The 19,971-nt window shown below is 49.2% G+C and overlaps 8 protein-coding genes across 12 annotated transcripts; 4 read left to right on the top strand and 4 right to left on the bottom strand.

Annotated features, from left to right (window-relative positions):
- Positions 1-2,491: 2,491 nt before the first annotated feature.
- Positions 2,492-2,911, top strand: PPTG_08533 (hypothetical protein; the record flags this gene model as incomplete). The annotated part of the gene is made up of 1 exon (XM_008902650.1): positions 2,492-2,911. The coding sequence occupies one exon, from the start codon at positions 2,492-2,494 to the stop codon at positions 2,909-2,911; it is 420 nt and encodes a 139-aa protein (XP_008900898.1).
- Positions 2,912-5,943: 3,032 nt separating this feature from the next.
- Positions 5,944-6,954, bottom strand: PPTG_08535 (hypothetical protein; the record flags this gene model as incomplete). The annotated part of the gene is made up of 1 exon (XM_008902651.1): positions 5,944-6,954. The coding sequence occupies one exon, from the start codon at positions 6,952-6,954 to the stop codon at positions 5,944-5,946; it is 1,011 nt and encodes a 336-aa protein (XP_008900899.1).
- A 959-nt stretch (positions 6,955-7,913) lies between these two features.
- PPTG_08536 (hypothetical protein) lies at positions 7,914-8,989 on the top strand. Of its 5 annotated transcripts, XM_008902652.1 has the most exons (5): positions 7,915-7,959; positions 8,101-8,165; positions 8,228-8,292; positions 8,371-8,537; positions 8,608-8,989. In XM_008902652.1, the coding sequence occupies exons 1-5, from the start codon at positions 7,954-7,956 to the stop codon at positions 8,665-8,667; spliced, it is 363 nt and encodes a 120-aa protein (XP_008900900.1). In that variant the 5' UTR covers positions 7,915-7,953; the 3' UTR covers positions 8,668-8,989. The 5 variants fall into 5 exon arrangements, with proteins under 5 accessions (XP_008900904.1, XP_008900903.1, XP_008900901.1 ...); XM_008902656.1 differs by having other exon boundaries at positions 7,914-7,959; positions 8,101-8,292; XM_008902655.1 differs by having other exon boundaries at positions 7,914-8,292.
- On the bottom strand, positions 8,846-10,569 carry PPTG_08537 (hypothetical protein). The gene has a single exon (XM_008902657.1). The coding sequence runs from the start codon at positions 10,176-10,178 to the stop codon at positions 8,991-8,993; it is 1,188 nt and encodes a 395-aa protein (XP_008900905.1). The 5' UTR covers positions 10,179-10,569; the 3' UTR covers positions 8,846-8,990.
- Positions 10,570-10,580: 11 nt separating this feature from the next.
- PPTG_08538 (hypothetical protein) lies at positions 10,581-12,040 on the bottom strand. Its single transcript, XM_008902658.1, has 5 exons — positions 11,935-12,040; positions 11,759-11,859; positions 11,522-11,695; positions 11,378-11,460; positions 10,581-11,307 (listed from the first exon to the last, which is right to left on the bottom strand). The coding sequence occupies exons 1-5, from the start codon at positions 12,027-12,029 to the stop codon at positions 10,702-10,704; spliced, it is 1,059 nt and encodes a 352-aa protein (XP_008900906.1). The 5' UTR covers positions 12,030-12,040; the 3' UTR covers positions 10,581-10,701.
- Positions 12,041-12,196: 156 nt separating this feature from the next.
- Positions 12,197-15,264, top strand: PPTG_08539 (hypothetical protein). Its single transcript, XM_008902659.1, has one exon. The coding sequence runs from the start codon at positions 12,219-12,221 to the stop codon at positions 15,189-15,191; it is 2,973 nt and encodes a 990-aa protein (XP_008900907.1). The 5' UTR covers positions 12,197-12,218; the 3' UTR covers positions 15,192-15,264.
- Positions 15,265-15,329: 65 nt separating this feature from the next.
- PPTG_08540 (hypothetical protein) lies at positions 15,330-16,133 on the bottom strand (the record flags this gene model as incomplete). The annotated part of the gene is made up of 1 exon (XM_008902660.1): positions 15,330-16,133. One exon carries the CDS (start codon positions 16,131-16,133, stop codon positions 15,330-15,332), a length of 804 nt encoding a protein of 267 aa, XP_008900908.1.
- A 1,716-nt stretch (positions 16,134-17,849) lies between these two features.
- Positions 17,850-18,131, top strand: PPTG_08542 (hypothetical protein; the record flags this gene model as incomplete). Its single annotated transcript, XM_008902661.1, has 1 exon — positions 17,850-18,131. The coding sequence occupies one exon, from the start codon at positions 17,850-17,852 to the stop codon at positions 18,129-18,131; it is 282 nt and encodes a 93-aa protein (XP_008900909.1).
- Between the last annotated feature and the right edge of the window lie 1,840 nt (positions 18,132-19,971).

Raw genomic sequence — 19,971 nt, forward strand, 5'->3', positions numbered from 1 at the left:
AGCAAAGCGAAGCTAGATCTGCGATGGAAATAACATTGAACCCTCGCGCAGTTCCCGTACGGTGCCGGGCTCGGCGTTACTCACCAGAGCACCGTGAGTTCTTGAAGAAGCTTATAAGTGAATTGCTGGTAGCTGGTTTGTGTTACAGGAACTCTCAGAGTAAGTGATGCTCACCTCCGCACATGGTGCGGAAGCCTGGAGTGGGAAATTTCAGGATGACTGTGGATGTAAAACTAGCAAATGAGAAAGTTGAACAGGTGGTGTGGCCGATGCCGATTCTTGAGGTGGAATTTGATCGCCTACGCGGATCGTCCCGTTACTTCTCGCTAGATATCTTTAAAGGAATTTTCCAATTCGCCATGGCGGTGCACTGCCAGGAGATTTGCTATATTCTAACTGAGTACGGAGTGGTCACGCCCACGCGCGTTCTCACGGGAGGAACGAACAGCGTGGTACATGTGCAGTCGACCGTGCAAGCTATGTTCGCGGAGGTGTTTAACAACGGGCTTCTCATCTGAATAGACGATCTCTTGGGATACGAAAAGGATGATATGGGTCTGTTGCAGTTGCTGGTAAAATTGCTGGAAATTTGTGCGGACAAAGGGCTGAAGCTGAACCCGTCGAAGTACGTTTTTTTACTTGCGTGAGGCACTGTGGTGCGGGCGCGTGGTGTCGGGCGAGGGTGTGCGTCACGACCCCGCCCGCATTGAGGCACTGGTGCGCTTGCCACCTCCGTCGACAGGGAATGAATTGCAGCAGTTTATATGCGCATTGAATTGGATGCGCAGCTCACTACTAGCATACAACAAGTTAGTGCATCCGCTAGTACTGCTCATGAAAGAAGTCTACAAGAAAGCGGGTGGTCGGAAAAAACAACTTGTGCGCAAGGTTGCTTTAAGTGATGTTGGCTGGGCCCAGGAACATCAAGAGTGTTTTGAGCGTTGTAAGACGACATTGAGCAAGGCGTTGTAGCTGGCTTACCCGGACACAGACAAGCGCTTGTGCGTCTTCACGGATGCCAGCGACCTGCACTGGGGTGCAGCACTAACTCAAATACCGCTTGACCAGCAGCACTGGCCCCTTGGCGAGCAAGAACACCAACCGTTAATGATGCTAAGCGGGACTTTCTCGGGATAAGCTAAGCGTTGGGCTATAGTTGAGAAAGAAGCCTATGCGATAGTGGAGACTTGCCGGCGTGCGGACTACCTGTTGCACCGTGCGGATGGTTTCGCTCTTTTCACCGATCATCGAAATTTGAGGTACATTTTCGACCCGCATGGAGTGTCCAGTGCAGTACCCAAATACACGACCGACAAACTTCATCGCTGGTCTCTACTCCTGATGGCTTATCACTACGACATCTTTGATATTGCAGGAGGTGGGTCGACTTACTATCAAGGTTGGGCTCGACGTTTCTAACTATCTGTGCAATAAGACATCTGTAAATGCCTTTGTCGCTGCAGGTGGATGCGGAGTTTGCGTGGCCTTCACTTGTGGAGGTTCACCGCGCACAGGAGAGTGCGTCACCGCCTGAAGGAGCCCATAAGTCGGACGACAACAGCATCTGGCTAGTGAAGGGCGACAAGATCTGGACCCGGAGAAGATGTCGGAGCTACGGCTCCGCATTTGCGTCGTGGGGCATTTTGGCGTGGCGGGGCGCCGCGCTTCGGATGTGACTTTCTCTGCGATTTCTGCTAAGTTCTATTGGAAGAACTTGAAGGAGGACGTCGTGTTTTTAGTGAGACGTTGCTTGCACTGTGCGAGTTCGACTGGGGGTCCACCACTGCCACGCCCACTTGGAGAAGCTGTCCACGCGGACAAGCCCAATGAGGTGATCCATTGGGATTACCTGTACATGGGAAAAAGTGACTCAGACTTGCAATATGTGTTGGTTATAAAAGACTACGCATAGAAATTTGTCTGGTTGATGCCTACAGATGCAGCAACGGCTGACAACACTTTTGACTTTCTCATGGATTGGTTTGCATGTTTCGGTGCGTGTCGCTTCTGGTTGAGTGACCAAGGTACCCACTTCAAGAACAAGGTAATCGAGGACATGCAACGCGCAATGGGATCTCATCATCACTTTACGACAGCTCGTTGCCCGTGGGCAAACGGCACAGTGGAGGTTGTAAACCGTGAGATTCTGCGGTGCTGCCGGGCACTGCTGTCCGAGTGGCGACTACAGCCGACAGACTGGCCTCGCGTAATCAAAATTGTGCAAATGGTCTTGAACCATTCTCCCTGCTCTGCTATTGATGGAGTGGCCCCTGTGACAGTCATGACGGGGTTAAGGGCCATGAACCCCACGGACAGCATTGCGATGCCCGAGCCGATACAGGTGGCTACACTGGATGAAATTAAGCGCAGCAGGAGTGAGAACATCGCTAGACTACAAGCGGCGCTAGCAGACATGCATAAACGCACAGCAATGGCGAACAAGAAAAAGGGCAGCTAGCAAAAACCATCGTGATGGCGAAAAAGCACGGTTATGGCGCAATTTGATGTGGGCGATTTCGTCCTTTACGCTGATGTTTGGCAACACACTCGAGCGAAGCTCCGCGTAAAGTGGTGCGGGCCCGCTCAAGTCACTCCAGCGACATCGAATTGGATCTTTGAAATTGAAAACCTAGTCACGGGTGAGCGTAGAGAGGCTCATGCTAGCCGTTTGAAGTTCTACGCAGACAACTCATTAGCAGTCACGGAGGATCTGCTCCGGCACGTCGCTCACAACAGCGAGGGGCTCGTGGTGGACACGTTTCTGTCTACACGGTACAACACTAACGAAAAGAGGCACGAGTTACTCGTGCATTGGCGCTGTTTGGACACCGTCGAGGACTCATGGGAACCGGCAACGGTGCTACTCCAGGACGTCCCGGTCGCTGTCAAGGCATTTGTGCGCTCCCACTAAGACGATGAGGCTGTGCAAGCCATGAGTGCTGCACTGGGCCTGTCTCTGTAGAGATACTCGGTCACTGGTGTCAAGTTAAGTTGACTCGACCTGGTTGCAGTTTTCCGGTGAGGCTGGATGGATACATTGCGAGTGACTCGACGGTGACACGAAGGTGGCGTAGCGCCACACTGCATTTTACACACAGGCTTCGCAGGGGGGAAGTGTTGTAGCGCGGCAAGCGCTAACAAGCGCCATGGCAGCGGGGGTTGCAGCCCCAAAAGCCACGGCGCATGGGTTTCGAAACGAACGAAGCATGCATAGAGTAACCACAAGTTGTAGTCGACCGCAGGCTAAGCTAATATACTCACTTCTACATTTGATCAAGGGCGACAAACAACATGGCATAATTTGGCCGTGACTCAGCCATAAGACTGCGGATCTCAGACGGGAAGGCATGTATTAGAATGATCCACGTGTGGAAGATGATGGAAATAGTTTGTGGAAGTGGGATCAAGATAGTCTGTCTCGCCGTACCACGGCTGGTCAAGATCGTCAGGGCCTGGAGAATATGTGCCATAACCTGGAGTATATCTGTCAGTTGAACTTTTGTAAAAGGGCGAACAAAATGCCGTTTTAGAGACTGATTCCTACGGTTCTTTGCAACCCCCACTTTAGGGCGAAAGATTCGCTCTGATACCGAGAAAGGGTTCAAGCATTTGCCTACATTGGAAAAAGAGAATCATAGTGAAGCAAAGGTATAAGCAGCATACACCATTATCATCCAGCGAGAGTCCACATCGAATCATGGCTTTCCGAGCGTAGTTCATATTATTTTTGTCCCTTTGTGAGTTGGCTTGGCGTACTGCTTTATGTAGCGAAGCGCGGTGAACTCTCTGCCAACAAAGGGGCGTATAGTGAGACCCAGACTTGGGGGGCAACTTTTAGGATGTTAACACCAGAAATAACCCGAAAGTCGAGTTGGCGTGTGACCTGTGGCTTATCCTCGTAGGTGTCGAATCGCTGAACTTGGCGCTTCGGTACCACCGTATATAGGATACACCTAGGTTAAAGGGGTAAATGCAGAGAACTTCCAGATACTGAGCAATCTGGTAGTTCCGAATGGAGTGAGGGAATCACAGGTAGAGACCTCCTCCAGGTAACCAATACAAAAATACAATATATAAGAGTTCGTTTACAAATAGCCTGTCAAAAGTTAGACAATCCCGACCACAGGTAGATTTTGGGATGCCCACAGCGCACCACTCCTGAAAACCAGGAGAATATACAATAATAGTCCAAAGACTCAAGCAATCAAACAATATAGATTTCGGGGGCGATCGCTAGCTAAACCTCCCAAAATAGCAGTGGTAATATGAAATGGGTGTATACACTCGGGTTGTATACATTCCAACTGGGCAAATGAAACAAGTAACTCACCCCGGATTCCGGATCCGGTCCTCACCTGTCTCGGCTTGAATCTGTAAGAAGAGTTTTCACACACGTTCGGAATGCGCGTGCGACCTTGGCGTCTGCGGTTCTGGGTGCTCCTCGATCTTGGGCAGTCACTCCTAGGCGCCCGACGATCCTCGGCGAATTGTGTCCGGCGGTTGGTCCTTCCTGGGCGTCAGTGAGTACACAGACTTCACGACCTATCCTTCTTGAGGCCTGTGCTCTTGGACGCACAACAAACTCTTATTGATCTTTTAGTTATAGCCCTTCCGGGCTCGCCCCCTTTGGGGCTCTTCTTCTTTCTTCTTTTCTTCATGTATCTTGTAAAGGTTCTGGATCCTCACGGTCTCGTTTGCCTGGAATCCGCGTGCATTCTTCGGAATATCTTGGTTTCAGTATGGTCGGACGCGACTTGACAGCTCCGGATGTCAGGACACTCATCACTGATTGCGGCTCTTCACGATCTTCGGATCTGGGATCGGCAGCACGGTCGACGCTTCGGGCAGGTCCACCATAGTCAATGCAAGTAACTTGGAGCTCGAGGTCCACGACACGCCAGGGTCTCAGGTACAACTCTTCGGCAGTCAGCTCGCTGGATCTTCAGGGTCCGGTATCCGGGATGTGCTTCGGGCTACCGTCGGCATCCGGAGTGCTCCACTCGAAATCATCGGTATTCGGGATTCTGGGTCGTCCTTCAGGGTATTCACCATTCGCTCGTTCTGGGCGTTGCGTCATTCGGGGCATCCGTCCATGTTTCAGGGCACTTGGGTCACTATTGTCCTGGGCGTTCATCACTTGGTCAGCATTCGGAGTTCCAAGGTGTCTTCTACGTTGTCCGTCTGGGGTTGGCTTTATTCCTTCATCATCAGCTCCAATCCAAGTTCTTCTCTCAAGTCTTGGTCCATGGCTGCTCTGGATCACCAACCGGGAAACTTCTCGTCCTTCGCCTTTGTCCTTGCAGTCATCCAGGGTGGCTTGGCTCTTGTCGCTCTGGATATCACCTCTCTAGCCAATCGCAACACTTCGTTGTGGGTCCCCTGTCGCCCGGGGTGCCCATCCTAATTTTCTTCCAGGCGCATCGTGTATTTTAGCAGCCAGGGACAGGAAAAACCGCTTTCCTGGGTTCTTCAGTTTTCCTGACTAGGTTCCATCGGACCTCTGTTCGTTTTGCCATGCCTCCTCCTCAATCAACTCGATCTTTTTCTCATTCCACATTCGACGCCACTCGTCCTTTATCTTTCCGATAACGAATGAGTCCGCCGGCTGACAGAGATCGGTTGCGTTTGCTGGAAGGAAGGCTAAAGAAGCATTTAACTTCTGAAGCTCTTCAGCACACTCGCCTTCCTCGAAGTGACTTGAGCAGTTATCTAGGAATATAGTCTTTTTACGACCTAATCGATCCGGCTTTTGAGCTCGAGGCTCTTTCAGATACTTGCGAAAGATTCGTTTGACCATCCAGCCCTTTGGCCCTGTACGATAGCACACACCTTCCACGTCATCCTTAACTCCACGAATAGGATAACTACGGTCTGCGTTCGTAAAATTCATCATCGGTGGCAATATACGTGCACTTGGCCCACCGCTGATTCGCACGACCATTGTCATCCATCCCCTCCGGATACAACATCCGCATATTTCACCTGTTTTTCGTCACCGAAACCGAGAGTCTTGCCGTTGTCAAAATCTACAACGAAATGAGTTTCATCGATGTTTTCAATCGCATTCTCGTCATACAAACCGCTCTCAAATCCACGCTTCAACTTGCCAAGGTGATAGGCCACTTGCTTCTCAATATCTTCAACCTTCTGAGGGCTCACCAGTCGTTTACCTGTTGCCGCACGAAGTACTATGTTGTTGTTCTCCAAAAAGGTTTGCACCCAGCGTGAAGTGATCTTTGTTGACAGCTCAGCCCCGTCCTCATCTGCCCTGGGAGCTTGTGGATCGTGGAGGATACGCTTAGCTACTTGACGTAGCAGCGATGCGTCGAACTTCAACCCCACTTTACGTAATCGATCAATCTCACTTAGCAGCAATGGATAGATCCAGAGCACCCATTTGCTCCGAGGACGACCTCGACCAGACAAAGCCTTGGAGTTCACTCGCTTTGTTCCGTCTGATCGTAAGCTTGGCAGCGATAGCGAACCCCGGAGTGGCGCTTGAAGTTGCTCTCGATTCTTCCACCAGGACATCGCTTTGCAAAGGTTAGCATTGCGAGTAGACGAGTTAAAAATATCAGGAAATTGATCTACCGCTCGCGTGAACATGTTCTTCGCTCCATTTGCATTTTCATACTCTTCCATCCAGGAGATGACACGACGTCGATTCTGGATGGTGGTAACCTGTTGTGACGCTCGAGATGATGTTGACGTCGGCAGCTCAGTCACGTTGACCACATTGGAAATAGAGATTATGTCGTCTTCTGAGCTCTCGTCTGAGTCGACATCGTTGGCAGCATCCTTCGAAGAGATCGCATCTTTATTTCCCTGAAGCGCGAAAGCTTTGAGAACAGGAGGAGCTGATATAGCTTGAGGCTTGCCTGAATCACAGTCTGGACAGACAACATGCTGTCCAAAGCCCTCTTGTCCAACAGATTTCCCACAAAATGGGTGCATATGAACAAAGCAGATTGGGCAGATGTGAATAGGACCAACGAGGTCACTATAGTCACCACACGGGGCAAGTTGCGCTGAGTTGGAGCTCATCATAAGACCGGTTTAAGAAGGAGAAGGTGCGTTGTTGTGTTAAAAGAATTTCTGGAATGAGAATAGCCCACAGTAGCCTCCAAGAGACGCAGCCCCATAAAATTAACATTTCGAATTATAAGATATTAATTGCTCTTCAAATAAGCTTAAGAAAACTGCATAGCTATTATTGTTATTAAAAGTATAATTCATATCATTATATATATAACCCGCTGCTTCGTAGTATGCCGCGTCGAGGGTAAGTGGGAAACCCACATTTATTAAATGACCTGTTATTGCATCACCAGTAAAACGCGAGCACCGTCCGTTGCTGCGGAGGGACTCGAACTCACGCCAGGATTGTAAACCGGGCCAGTATTTTCCTATGAGAATTGAGATCCAAATGACTTCTCTCACCAGCCACCAGCGTTTGACAATCAAACAGTCGGCCAAGGAAGAACCTGGTAGACAGTGGCCCTGCACTTATATAAACGAGATCATTCCGCATTTTTCCGAGCAGTGAGCAGAGCTAACTCCGCAAATAAAGCCAGCCATTTGCCCACGCAAAGTGAAGCTAGTTCCTTGTGTTAATCTCTAAAGGATAGCAGAAACTCATGTTCCACTGCGCCAATTCGAATGCCCGAAATAAGGTGATACTAATTATGAACTTAGACTAATTTTGAACACGACATTTTCTTGCTCACGGTAATTAGTCTCACCTTCGAACGGTGTGACTAATTTCGAACTGTGACTATTTATTCACGCAGACTAATTACCGTAGGCACTGTACATGTCTTTTTTCCGATTCGCAATTGGCTGAAACTGCAGTTTTGTGCACTCACATTTGATTGGATGATAGAATTTTATGCTGTGGGCCAGTGTCACTTATCATTTTAGTGACTTCGGATCGCATAACTCCAAGCTGCAAGCATGAGCGTAAGTTATCTGCTGCCTCTGAGGCTTTGGCACAGCCTTGTATCGCCCGCCTCGTTCCCTTCTCTCTCATTTCCCGAAGCAGCTTCTTGTGGCGCTGTACGACACTATGTTGAATCGCTAACGATGATCGTATGCTATCAGGAGAAGACTGCGACCCAGCCGCAGATGTCCATGGAGCAGATGCAGCAGCAGCAAATGAAGCAGCAGTGCGTGACCTCAGTCTATTCTCGTGAAAAGTTGGGTAGTGGCTGAGTATGGTGGTCAACAGGGAGCAGGAGCAGATGCGTCAGTCCTTGGTGCAACAAGTTATGCTACCCGACGCTCGAGAGCGCTGTACGTAGCTTTATAATATGCAGCTAAACGTTTATCATAAACTGAACTCTAATTGCTGTGGGGTTTCCCACTATACAGTGGCTAGAATAGCTATCGTGAAGCCCGAGAAGGCGCGCGCGATCGAGGATATGGTGATCCAGATGGCGCAGCGCGGTCAGCTGGCGGCCAAGATCGACGAAGACAAGCTCATTGACCTGCTTAACCAGGTCGGAGTCACCGAGGAAAAACAGCGCACGAAAGTCACGGTATGAACCGCAGAAAATGTTGTTTGGAACAACATAAAGCTCATGGTATTTTATGTTGGCATTGGTGCAGATGAAGCGACGGACGTACTTTAGCGACGAAGACAACGACGACGACGACGACGACTTCTGAGCTCATACTCTCCTGGTCTGACAAAGTCTTTCTAGTTCGGGTTGAAAAGTCCATTCTGGCCACAAGTAGGCACAAGTTGTGTTGCACATAGTGGATTGAGTCAACATCAAGGATGGCGTTCCATCCTCACGTGAATCACACCTACATTTCTTCAAACATTTCAGTGCACATATCGTTTGTCAGCTACTACGAAGGTGTCATATCAAACTACAAAGGGCGATGTGGAGCTTTATTTAATTAACGTTAAATTAGAGCAGCACAAGTTAGGGTCGAAAGAGAAGAGATGTCAGGCGTTCGAAGAGTTTATATACCCGCCTTCAGGTTTATGCGGCGACCTTAACACCATCCTTGACCCCAACGGTGTCAATATAGGCCACAATGATCGTGGTGTCATCAATCACCTGCTCCTCCTTCATCCAACGGCGGTTTGCCTCCATGATAAGTAGATCTACCGCAACTTTCGGATCCTGCTGTCCCATGGCCATCTCCATGCACTCCTCATTCGACATGAACTCCCACAACCCGTCTGTGGCTACAATGAGGCAGCGATCGTGTTCATCGAGCCATCGAGTGGTGAATTCCGGCTCGGACAGCACACCAGCCGTGTGTGCGACGGCATCGCCCAATGAGCGCGACATAGCGAGACCTGGAACATCCATGTGTCCAAGCCAGACACGAGGAGGACCGTCAATGCCGTCATCGTACTCTACAGCAAACACGCGACCTCCACTGGCAATAATGCGAGCCTTCTCATCCGGTCGATCGGGTTTGTGATCAATAGACAACTCCTGGCATCCCAGCGCGTCGGGACCTGAAGGTCCAAGCTGCTTAACGAAGCCTCGAGTGATCCGCGAGTCTCCGACGTTACCGACAACCACGAGGTTATCTCGAACGACCGATACTACTGCAGTCGTTCCACTGAACTCGGTATCAATGCTCGGATCGCGCAGGACAGCCTGTTCCACTGAGCGTAGTGTATCCAAAATGGCCGTCTGTAGACTCTCAGCATCCTGGTTAATGTCTCCAGAGCGCGCGAATTTGTCGTGAGCGAAGAGCTCCACTGCAAACTTGTCGCGAATAGCACCTGACACGCCATCACCGGCTTCACCGTGTCCGTCAAATACACACAAGAGCAGCGACTGAGTGTTTTGGTCGTACTTGATGACCATTGCGTCCTGGTTCTTCTTGCGCGGATTGTATGGAGCGTACCCCTTCTTGGATAACCCGGCAAAGGCCACTACGGCGCAATTTCCGTCTGCCAGAGCCTGCACGCTACTGTCCACGTCTTCGATGGTAGCCGCAGCCATCCCATCTACCAGCTTGTTGTCGCTTACTACCGACAGTCGACGACGTTGTAGTCCAAGTGAATGGTCTCCTCCGGTCTGTGCCACCGGGACCTTGCCCGGTGTCTTGATGGAGATACCCTTAGGCGATGCCACGTTGGTGGCTGTGGCCTCCTGTTGGCGGAGCTTGGCCAACGAGCCCATCTTCTGAACCTGTCGAGTTGCCATGGTGTCTGAGAGCGAAAAACCTAGTTGAGAAGGGTAGAGCTGAGACGTAAGGCGCGACTGGGACGCTGCAAATACCAGAGTGAACCCGACTTAGCTGCGTGGATGGTGCTGCACGCGCTAGATCTCTAGTTAGATAACTGTAATTATAGCCGACGAGGCGGCGAGGCGTGAAGTGAAAACGCCGAGTGAGGAACCCGTCAAGGTGCGAGGAGGCAGGAGACCAGTGACCAGATACGATCGACAGGCCAATCACAAGCAGGCGATCACAGTGAATTACCGTTGCGCGAGACACAAGCGCCTTCGACAGGCTAAGAAAAGCGAGAGAGCTTGACGCCTTTAGCTGCTAGAGCTGAAACGCTATCCAAATTGTATCCTATTTAAAAACCTTTCCCGATTAAGTAATGGGTTGACACAGAACAGACGTTTAAAAAATTGAGAAAAATACATAATTGAGAAACTATGGTAAACTGCAACTACCGTTATTGACAAAAATGACGTGCAGAGCAAAGTGTAGTGAGTAACTTTAGTCGCTGTCATCGTCACTTTCGTCCTCTGAAGATGAGAGACTGAGCGAGATAGTGTTCGGAGCCTCTTCGTCACTGTCACTCGAGTCGCTGGAGCTATCGCTATCAGCTGTGCCCTCGTCGGCCTTCTCGCCCTCTTCCAGCTTGCGCTTCTTGCGTAAACTCTCGACATCGTCCACCACTTCGTCGTCATACAGTGCTGCACGCTTCTCAGGCAGTTTAAACTTCTTGCGCAACATTTCCATTGCGTCCGGAGGGAGCGGGTCGCCTGGTTTCCACGACTCTGGTAGTATAATACCGTGCACCGTGAAGAAACTCCGACCCATGTAGTGCAGTAGAGCATCGAGCGGTAGGTCCACGGGGTCGCCTGGCTTCCATCCAGGTGGTATTTGCTTACGAATCTGCGCATCACTGGCACCCAAACCAATAGGGATATTGAGCTTCTCGATGGCTTCACTGTCGCCGTCTTGCTTCACTCTAGCTGCAGTAGACGTGTATTTCTCCGGGCCCTGAGTAACGATCTCAGCGACGATACCACGACTGAGTACACCCGCTCGCATCATGTGCTCTTGTGGTGCTGGCGGCATGAATCCAAACATTGGGAACTGTATAGTAAATCACCGAAAAATCGTTAGCAACGTCACATACACTCAACCGAGTGATAACTTTACGTACGCCAGGTTGCCACTCTTTGGGCGCTGATGTCGTGCCCGCAATACGGTGTGCATATGCAACAATGTCGCGTGGATCCAGCACCACTAAATGACAGAAACCACGTCACAATTATTGATCGAGCACCCTCAGAGACATATTACTTACCTTTGGACTTTTGCTTCGCGTTCTGTAGCACAACACGGTGCTTCCTCAGCACGTTGGCGATGTCCTCCTGGGAGCGACGCAACTGTGCAGCATACTGCACGACCTTCTGCTTCTTGTTCTCGATCTCGGCTTCAATGCGCAGCAATTCCTTCTGAGCTACTTGGTGTCTAGCCACTAAAACGTCCAATGTCAGTGTCAATTCGTCTCCTGATCGCTCTAAATCTCCCCAAAACGTACGCTTCTTAACGGCTGCGAGTAGGTCGCGGTCTTTCTCGAGCACTTTGTTGAACGTCTCGTTCACTGTGCGCAGTCTCGTGGCCGTGATAGTGGAGGGCGGTCTGCGGTTTAAGAGCAGCAGGTAATGTCATTAATACGGGCCAGAGATCAGGTCTAACGGGTATTCGACCACGTACAGAGAGGCCGTGTTGAGCGACTCCAGCAGCTTCGTCACGAGGAAGCGGTGCTCGTGCAGAGCCACCTCCATCTCCTCGCGGATGCTCCCGCCCATCTTTGGCTTGGCCAACAAGAGTAAAATGACCTTCGCCCTCATATGTACCGTCCAAATGTAAATACTGTATAACTGTAAATTATCTATACATTCATTACTAGAGCAGGTACAGTTACAATAGCGTTTTTGCCTTACAAATACCAAGTGTATCTTTGCCACTTCCACTTCGGACAAAACTCGCCTGACGTCATGACCAAGGCAGGCGGTGGTCTAGCGCAGCTGCTGGTGCTGGGCGTGCTCTTCCACGCGTTGTATGTGCTGAGCATCTTCGACATCTACTTCACGTCTCCCGTTGTGCCACATATCGAGAGTGTGATCTACACGGACTCGCCACCAGCCAAGCGCGTCGTAGTTTTCGTGGCCGACGGTTGTAGAGCAGACAAGTTTTTCGAGACGAACACTTCGTCCAACGCCCGGGATTCCAATGCAGAACTACGCGTGTCTTTCCTGCGCAATATGATGCAGACACATGGCAGCTGGGGCGTCTCGCACACGCGTGTGCCTACTGAGAGCCGTCCCGGCCACGTGGCGCTCTTCGCCGGCATGTACGAGGACGTAAGCGCCGTAACCAAAGGCTGGGCAGACAACCCTGTGGACTTCGATTCAGTGTTCAACCAAAGCAGCTCCGCTTTTCTCTTCGGTAGTCCAGATATCGTCCCCATGTTTGCTCGTCATGTGTCACAAGCACATGAAGAGCATTATTCCCACGAAGAAGAAGACTTTGCCAAGGGAGACGCATCCGAATTGGACGTTTGGGTCTTCCGACATTTGCAAAATCTACTGATTGGGGCGAAAGAGGACACAAACCTGTATACGAAGCTACATAGTGACGGAGTTGTGGTGTTTTGTCACTATTTGGGTATCGATTCCAATGGCCACGCTCATCGACCCAATTCAAAGGACTATTTGAACAACATTGCACTAGTAGATGAGCTAGTTGAGAAGACTCATCGCATGGTGGAGGATTTTTACGACTACGATGGACGTACAGCGTATGTGTTTACTGCGGATCACGGTATGGGACTAAAAGGAGCTCATGGAGACGGAGATCCCGCGAATACGCGGACCCCACTGGTAGTATGGGGAGCTGGTGTCCAAGGGCCTACAACAGTAGAGAAGAAAGGGGAGTTTGAGATTGATCTACCGACCCAATCTCGTGCTCAGGTTAAGGCTCAATTACAGGCACAAGAGGAACACGAACAAGCAGCGGTTGGAGACTGGGGAGCTCTCAAAAACTTGGTGCGGAAAGATGTGATGCAAGCTGATGTTGCGCCCCTTATTAGTGCTCTGTTGGGTCTACCTTATCCTCGTAATTCGGTTGGGGTGCTGCCGTTCTCGTACCTCGCAAAGGGAGCGTATCGAGCCAATGCAGTGCGATCAAACGCGCAGCAATTGTACCTGCATGCTCTGCGAAAAGAACAGGAGAAACGATCGCGCACATTGCTCCGCTTTGCGCCATACGGTCCGTTCCGTGACCGTGTTCCTGAGCTCTTGAAGCAGCTAGCTGAAGCTTATGAGACCAGTATTCAAGGTGATAATTCGGAGTCGTATGAACGCGTGGAAGTACTGAGTCAGGAGCTGATTGAGATCTGCTTGGCGACTCTGGAGTATTTCCAGAGATACGACTGGTTTTTCCTGCTTGGTATTGTCGTGCTGGGCTATGTTGGATGGATGGTGGTCGTTGGAGTGGCTTACCTGCATCCACGAGACTTCGCTTTGAAGTGGCTGCTTGGTGCTCATGGCAAGCAGCTGGATATCAAGTTGATCGTTGTTGTATTCGCAGCATTCGTATACTTAGCTCTGGAAGGCTCACCGATCACGTACTACTTGTACCTTCTGTTTCCACTAGTTTTTGGAGTGTTTACGTGGAATCATATTGACTTGATTCAACAAGCCTGGGTGTCTGGTTCAAGTAACAAATCCAAGTCTCATTGGAAACGGTGGGCTGAGATCGCGCTGATTGTGTTATGTCTGGAGCTTGTGGTGTTTGGATATGAACGTCGAGGGGTATTTGGAGTTCTCTTTTCACTGCTCGCGTTCTGGCCGTATGTTGGCAATGCTACAAATGACGAGAATCAAAGTGGACGTTCGACATTACCGAGTCGCTGTTGGACGATCTCTTGTCTTCTCATCTCAGTGTTCCCGTACTTGCCTAGTGAATATGGCGAGCACACTGCATTGGTGAATATCGGCGGTCTGTTGACGTTGCTGTTTACTAGTGCAGTGCAGAGTACATCAAACCAGACGAGCTGGAAGAGACCGTCATTCATGTTGAGTGTCTCGCCTTTGATACTGTCGTTGATGACTTTGCATGGGACTATGCAGTACCTGGACGGCGACCGAAGCAAGCCACCGTTTTCACTCACGGTAGCTAACTGGCTGCTGTCTGGAGCTCCTATCGTGCTGCTTATTGCGAGGTTACAACGACGCAAGAGCAGCCTATCTCGTATCCTGGAAACCGGTACCCACCGCCATGAAGATGGTTTCCAAACTGATACTGAGTTTTACGTCAGGCGGCTTATTGAGGTGGTGCTGGCTTTTTCTCCTTCGTTCGTACTACTGAGTATCGCCTACGAGGTGTTATTCTACGTGGTACTCTGCGCTGTACTCGTCAGCTGGTTACTGTTGGAAGCTCAGGCTTCAGAAGCGTCTACGTCTTCGATGTGGCGCGAGATTCAACGAGCATTTGTCTTTTTGCTTCTAGTAAACATTGCATTCTTCGGTACGGGTAACGTGGCTAGTATGAGCAGCTTTGAGATCTCGTCTACCTACCGCTTCGTCACGGTGTTTGCTCCTTTCACAATGGGCGCATTACTGGTAGGCAAGATCCTCATTCCGTTCATGGTGGTGGCCTGTACGTTCCATCTGATTCTACTTCTTCCATCAGCTTCAGCATCAGCAGATGCGAAGAAACCTCGACTGCCTGCAACGCGCTACTTCCTTCTGGTCGTAGCCATGTCGGACGTACTCGCACTTCACTTCTTGTTCCTGGTCAAGAATGAAGGCAGCTGGAAGGAGATCGGCAACTCGATATCAATGTTTGGTATTGTGAACGCGCAGATCGTGTTCATTCCACTGCTTTTCCTGTTGGCTGGAGCTTTCGTCCGAGATCTGGCAAAAGTCACCGATGCTCAAGTGTTTCACGACAAGAAACATCAGTAGTATAGTTACTACATAGACGATAGAATGACGACGTTGACGTAAGAATAAAAACGAATTCATTGACGATACACAATTCGTTGAGTAATGTTTGAGTGCAAGAGAACGTGATGCTTTCATTTTTGCAATCGACCAGTTCGTCTAATACAGTCGAGGAACTGGTGAGTGCGTCGGGCTACTGCATCGCAGAGGAATAGGATTGTGGTACAGCATTTGGTTCCATTGGAATTCCGGAGAAATGAGGGCCTGCTCAAACACTCGAGATACATCTTCAAGGTTACCAAGTAGGTGCAAGATTGGCGTCATCATGTCGCTCTGTGCTATCACCCTCGTTACACGGCACGTTGAATCATCCCATTCGAAGCGTGTAGATCCGCGCATAACAAGTCGTTGGAGCAGAAGTTGCTCTGCCAACTTGCCGTTCCGATCGCTGTTGTCGATGGTGCGCAAGTGCGGAAACACGTTGCGCAGAGTGTGTTTCGTGATGGTCACACTGGTGGTTGTGATCGCAACCAGTGAATTACCATCCGTCAGCTCCCACCCCTTGAGCTCCACGTCCACCTCGCCGAACCAGTTCATGAAGAACCAATGCTGCATGATAGCCTCTGGGCCGTATGCTGCGTTGAACACCACATTTGGAGACATCATGTCTCGCATGAAACCTAGCTGGTTGCTGGTGAGGTGAAGACCATGGCGGATCAAGCGGCAGTATTCTGCTGCTGCACGCCATACATCGTTTGGTGGCTCCAGTGCTCGAGAGGTACGTAGGTGCTGGCGTTGTTGTTCGAGCGTGTCAATCTCTTCACGGAGATTTCGGATGTTTGTGGCAAAGAGAGTAGCTATGTCGTCTGGGTTGCTTAGGTATCGGTTCAGAACTTGTTGGAGGTGCTTCCGTTCCTCACTAAGCTCGAGGACCTTGTCGACCACTGCATTGTTCGCTCTCATTTTCGTAGGTAATCACTATCACAGGTCACTATCTCCTTTGGTAGCAGCAAAAAAAAATGATTAGGTCACGTGACCAAACATCGTTTGATCACGTGAAGGGCAACCCGCAATAATATAATATTCACAACAATCAAATGCAAATGTGGTTGTATTCAGTATGACTAGCAGTCTAGGCGGCATTTGATTTTTCTTCATCGTCTTCAATCTCGTAGTCAAAGGAAGTGTCGTACACAATGCCCAGGTCTTCGTCTGAAAGCTCCGAGTCAGCGTCATTACTACCACCGCCAGGTGCACAGTCATCGTCGTCGTCACTGGAGGAGCTATCAGTATCGCCAGTGTCAGGGAGAGTTGCCCGTCTCGGAAAGCGCATTGGTGGCCTCAGAGGGGCTTCAGCATCGCCGGATATTATGCTTTTACGGAGTACGACATACTCCCTGGCTAGCTCCTCAATAGAGCGAACGAAATACTTTAGTGATGGATGAGGCTTCATCCTGGCATTCAACTCGCGGTGAAATCGCTCTAAAGGGTTATTCGTCCTATTCACGATATCCCTTTTTACTCGATATATATTCCACAGATCAGGAGGGTATGTTTCCAACCAAGTTTTGGAAAAGTATCTCCAAAACATTTTCCACTTTCTTCGAGAATACGCCAGTCCTTTTACATTGCAACGCTTATTTATCTCGCATTTCACCCAAGTGACACCCTGGATAGCTATTTTATCTGGATCAATTACTGTGAGCATGTCAAAAACCCCGAACGACATGGCAATTGAAGCCTCGTCATTTGGCATGCGATACTCTTTCAGTTTCCTTCTACACGCTTGCTTGAAGTGAAACAAGCAACCGACAATGCGTGTAGAAGGAAACAGTCCTCGTATAGCAAGAATCATGGCGCCTTCAAAGTCACACACGACATCTCCGGGCTTAATGTCCTTTCCCAACGCAAACTCGATGCAGGTAAACATTTTGGTGTACAGTGTTTCAGTTTTGTTCGTTGCCAACGTGAAAAATACCGGCACAAACAGCTCTGTGTATTGGTCGTACATCATTAGTGTCACGAACTGATGAAAGCTCTTTGGGGTGCAGCGAAATGTGCCATCAACAAACAAATGGGCACCGTCAATACGAAGCAAATTGCGAAGCTCCGGGTGCGACCAGCCAACAAGCCTCTCAATCCCTGACTTTTTCTGCTTTGCTCTAGTGTCATCGTGCCACACGTACTGAAACTGAAAAAAACCAAGATCACTGCCAGATACTTTGGATCTCTCTGGACTCTCCAGTAAAGAAAAAATATTGTTTCCCGATTTTGAGTTTCCAACACGTGAAACCACTTGCTTGCGAGAGAGACCACGAACAACACAAGTCGAGTTTTCGTAAAACTTTTTATATGTCAGCGTCCAAATTTTGTTTGCTGAAATATCTTGCTCAGCTAAATCATCGACAAAAGCTTTCATTTCTTCTTCCACATTGACGCAGACCGAATCATCACTTGCCAAATCAGCTACGGGTCTGCTTTTGCATGTATGTGGAGCTGAGCTTTTAAAGTCGTAGGTCATAGTATCAGCGTAGAAGTACAAGACGGCAGGACACAGCTTTGGCTTCCTATAGAAGCTGCATCTGTAGGTTATTTTAACTGCAGAAATCTTTGCACGAGTGTACTCAAAACCCTGGTGGTAAATTTTGGTTTTACCATCGCGGCTTTGCTGGTGGGGAAATGTCCGCGGCGATCAAACTCGTGGAGGACGTGGAGGACGACCAGGAGAAGACGGTATCAACGCTTGACCCTCGACAGCTTGGTCAGGCTGCGAGCACTGAGATAATGGGCTGGCTGCGTATGAACCTGTTGCAGATGGCAAGCGCAGCGTTGGCGGTTGGATCGGAGTCGGCGTTGCTGGTTGTGTTGGAGGGGAAGACTCGACTAACGTCAACAACGACGCTTCATTATCCTCTAGTGTGTAATGGGGACTTGTTGAACGGGTTCGCGGACGGGATGTAGGCGAGTATCGAGCTCTACGCGCTCTGGACGACGAGGGTGAGCGACTCATCAGCAACTAAAAGAGTTTCTAACAATGATCTCCCGACCGCCACTCGCTGAAGTGTCTTAATACGGCTACGTTGGCAATTACAACTATCTAATAATAGACTTGCGAATTGGTTGCTTCCCGATGAATCCCTGAATGGCTTCATGCTTCTAGAAGCAGCATCGTTCTTTAAGCTTTTCATGCGTGATCAACGTTTATTAGGACACGCGCTAATACGTGATCAGCTGGATTGGTCACGCGACCAAAGTCAATGATTATGGCGTGACCAAAGTCGTCAGTGACCTAGTATATATCCTGCCATTTTCGTAACTTAGGTTGAAGCTCTTGCTGAACCACGCAGTAAGAAACTGTTGCGGTGCTTTCTGTCGGTTGTCGATGACACAATCAGCTTCACTAGTCGATATGAGTAGGTTGTTATTAGACATGACAACACTCTGCACAACTCTAGCAAGTACGTCCTCTCTCAACATGTAGCTACTAGAACGGTCGAGAATACTGGTATCCATGGGAAGTCACGCGTGCCTGATGTATTGAGAGCGCTTTTAAAAGTCAGGAATATCGCACTGAAGCTTAGCAAATGGACTTCAAAACATGTCGTTTAGTCACAATACGTTTGTACATATTACACACAACCGTTTCCCGTAATACTGAGGGAGTGATGTGCATTCTCGGGAGTAAAATGTATGCTCCAACGTAGTGTGATGAAATGAAGTACTGGTCAGTACATCTTAAGTTCGTGAATTGCTTAGCGCAATCATCACTCGCTGACCCAGTTGCAACTCTAGTACGAGAACCAAAACTGCAAAATTCTTGGTCTGCTGCGGACCTATGCCAAAGCATCTTTCTAGATGCGGCAAATGATTCGGTACACGTATGGTTTTGATTCGAGGGCTCACTTTATACACCTAAAAGATCCGCTGTGGACCCACAATTCACTCAGGTAGTGAAAGAGTAGACCCCGGTTGCCAAAATACGAAGAGTAAACATAAGGGCAAAATCCACAATTATGATTCTTTTCAGAGAGAGAGAGAGAGAGAGAGAGAGAGAGAGAGAGAGAGAGAGAGACAGTGAGAAGAACAGCACGACTAACGGAAGGAGGTAGGAGAATCGTGTCTAATTAATCAAAGTCGTGCCTCCCGACCGACGGTTGCTATTGCTGACGAAGTTCAAACCACACGATAGTGGATATATCGAATAACGACAAGAAACATGTGAGCTCACCGAGTGACCGTTATTGGTAAATAGGAAATTTAAGCCTATTTACTGATCGTTTTAAATTACGTGTTGTATTAGTTTCTAAATACCAAAGCCTCACTCACACGAACGCGGTGATTGCACTTCACCAAACGAATGGCGTTGCTTTATACTCATATTGAATCATGTATGCTCACAGTTAGCGTTCAATACCACACGGTAAGGCACGCAGTTGTAAATACAGTTTGTTTTTCTGGATCTCACATACCATCTGGATCGCAAATCATTGATGGCGTATTTTTTGGAAGATAAATTTTGATCTCACACTTTTGGGGACCGATCCCATTTGGTCAGTACAATACCACTGGAGTGGGCTTCTCGCAAATCTTTGATGACGCACTGAGTGCTCATCTCCGTTTTACCATGCTGTGTTAACTAATATAGACGATTCCCTCAGTAGTTATAGCGTTGGGAGCCGCCAATTTATTCCTGTCTAAGGGTATTTCTATCCACGAATGTACCATAAAAATGGATCCGAGTACCTTAAGTTTGGAACAGTGCACAAAATATACTAATGGAGACGACTGATGTACCATGATT

This window comes from Phytophthora parasitica, assembly GCF_000247585.1.
Source record: "Phytophthora parasitica INRA-310 unplaced genomic scaffold supercont2.14, whole genome shotgun sequence".
Taxonomy (NCBI): domain Eukaryota; phylum Oomycota; class Peronosporomycetes; order Peronosporales; family Peronosporaceae; genus Phytophthora; species Phytophthora nicotianae.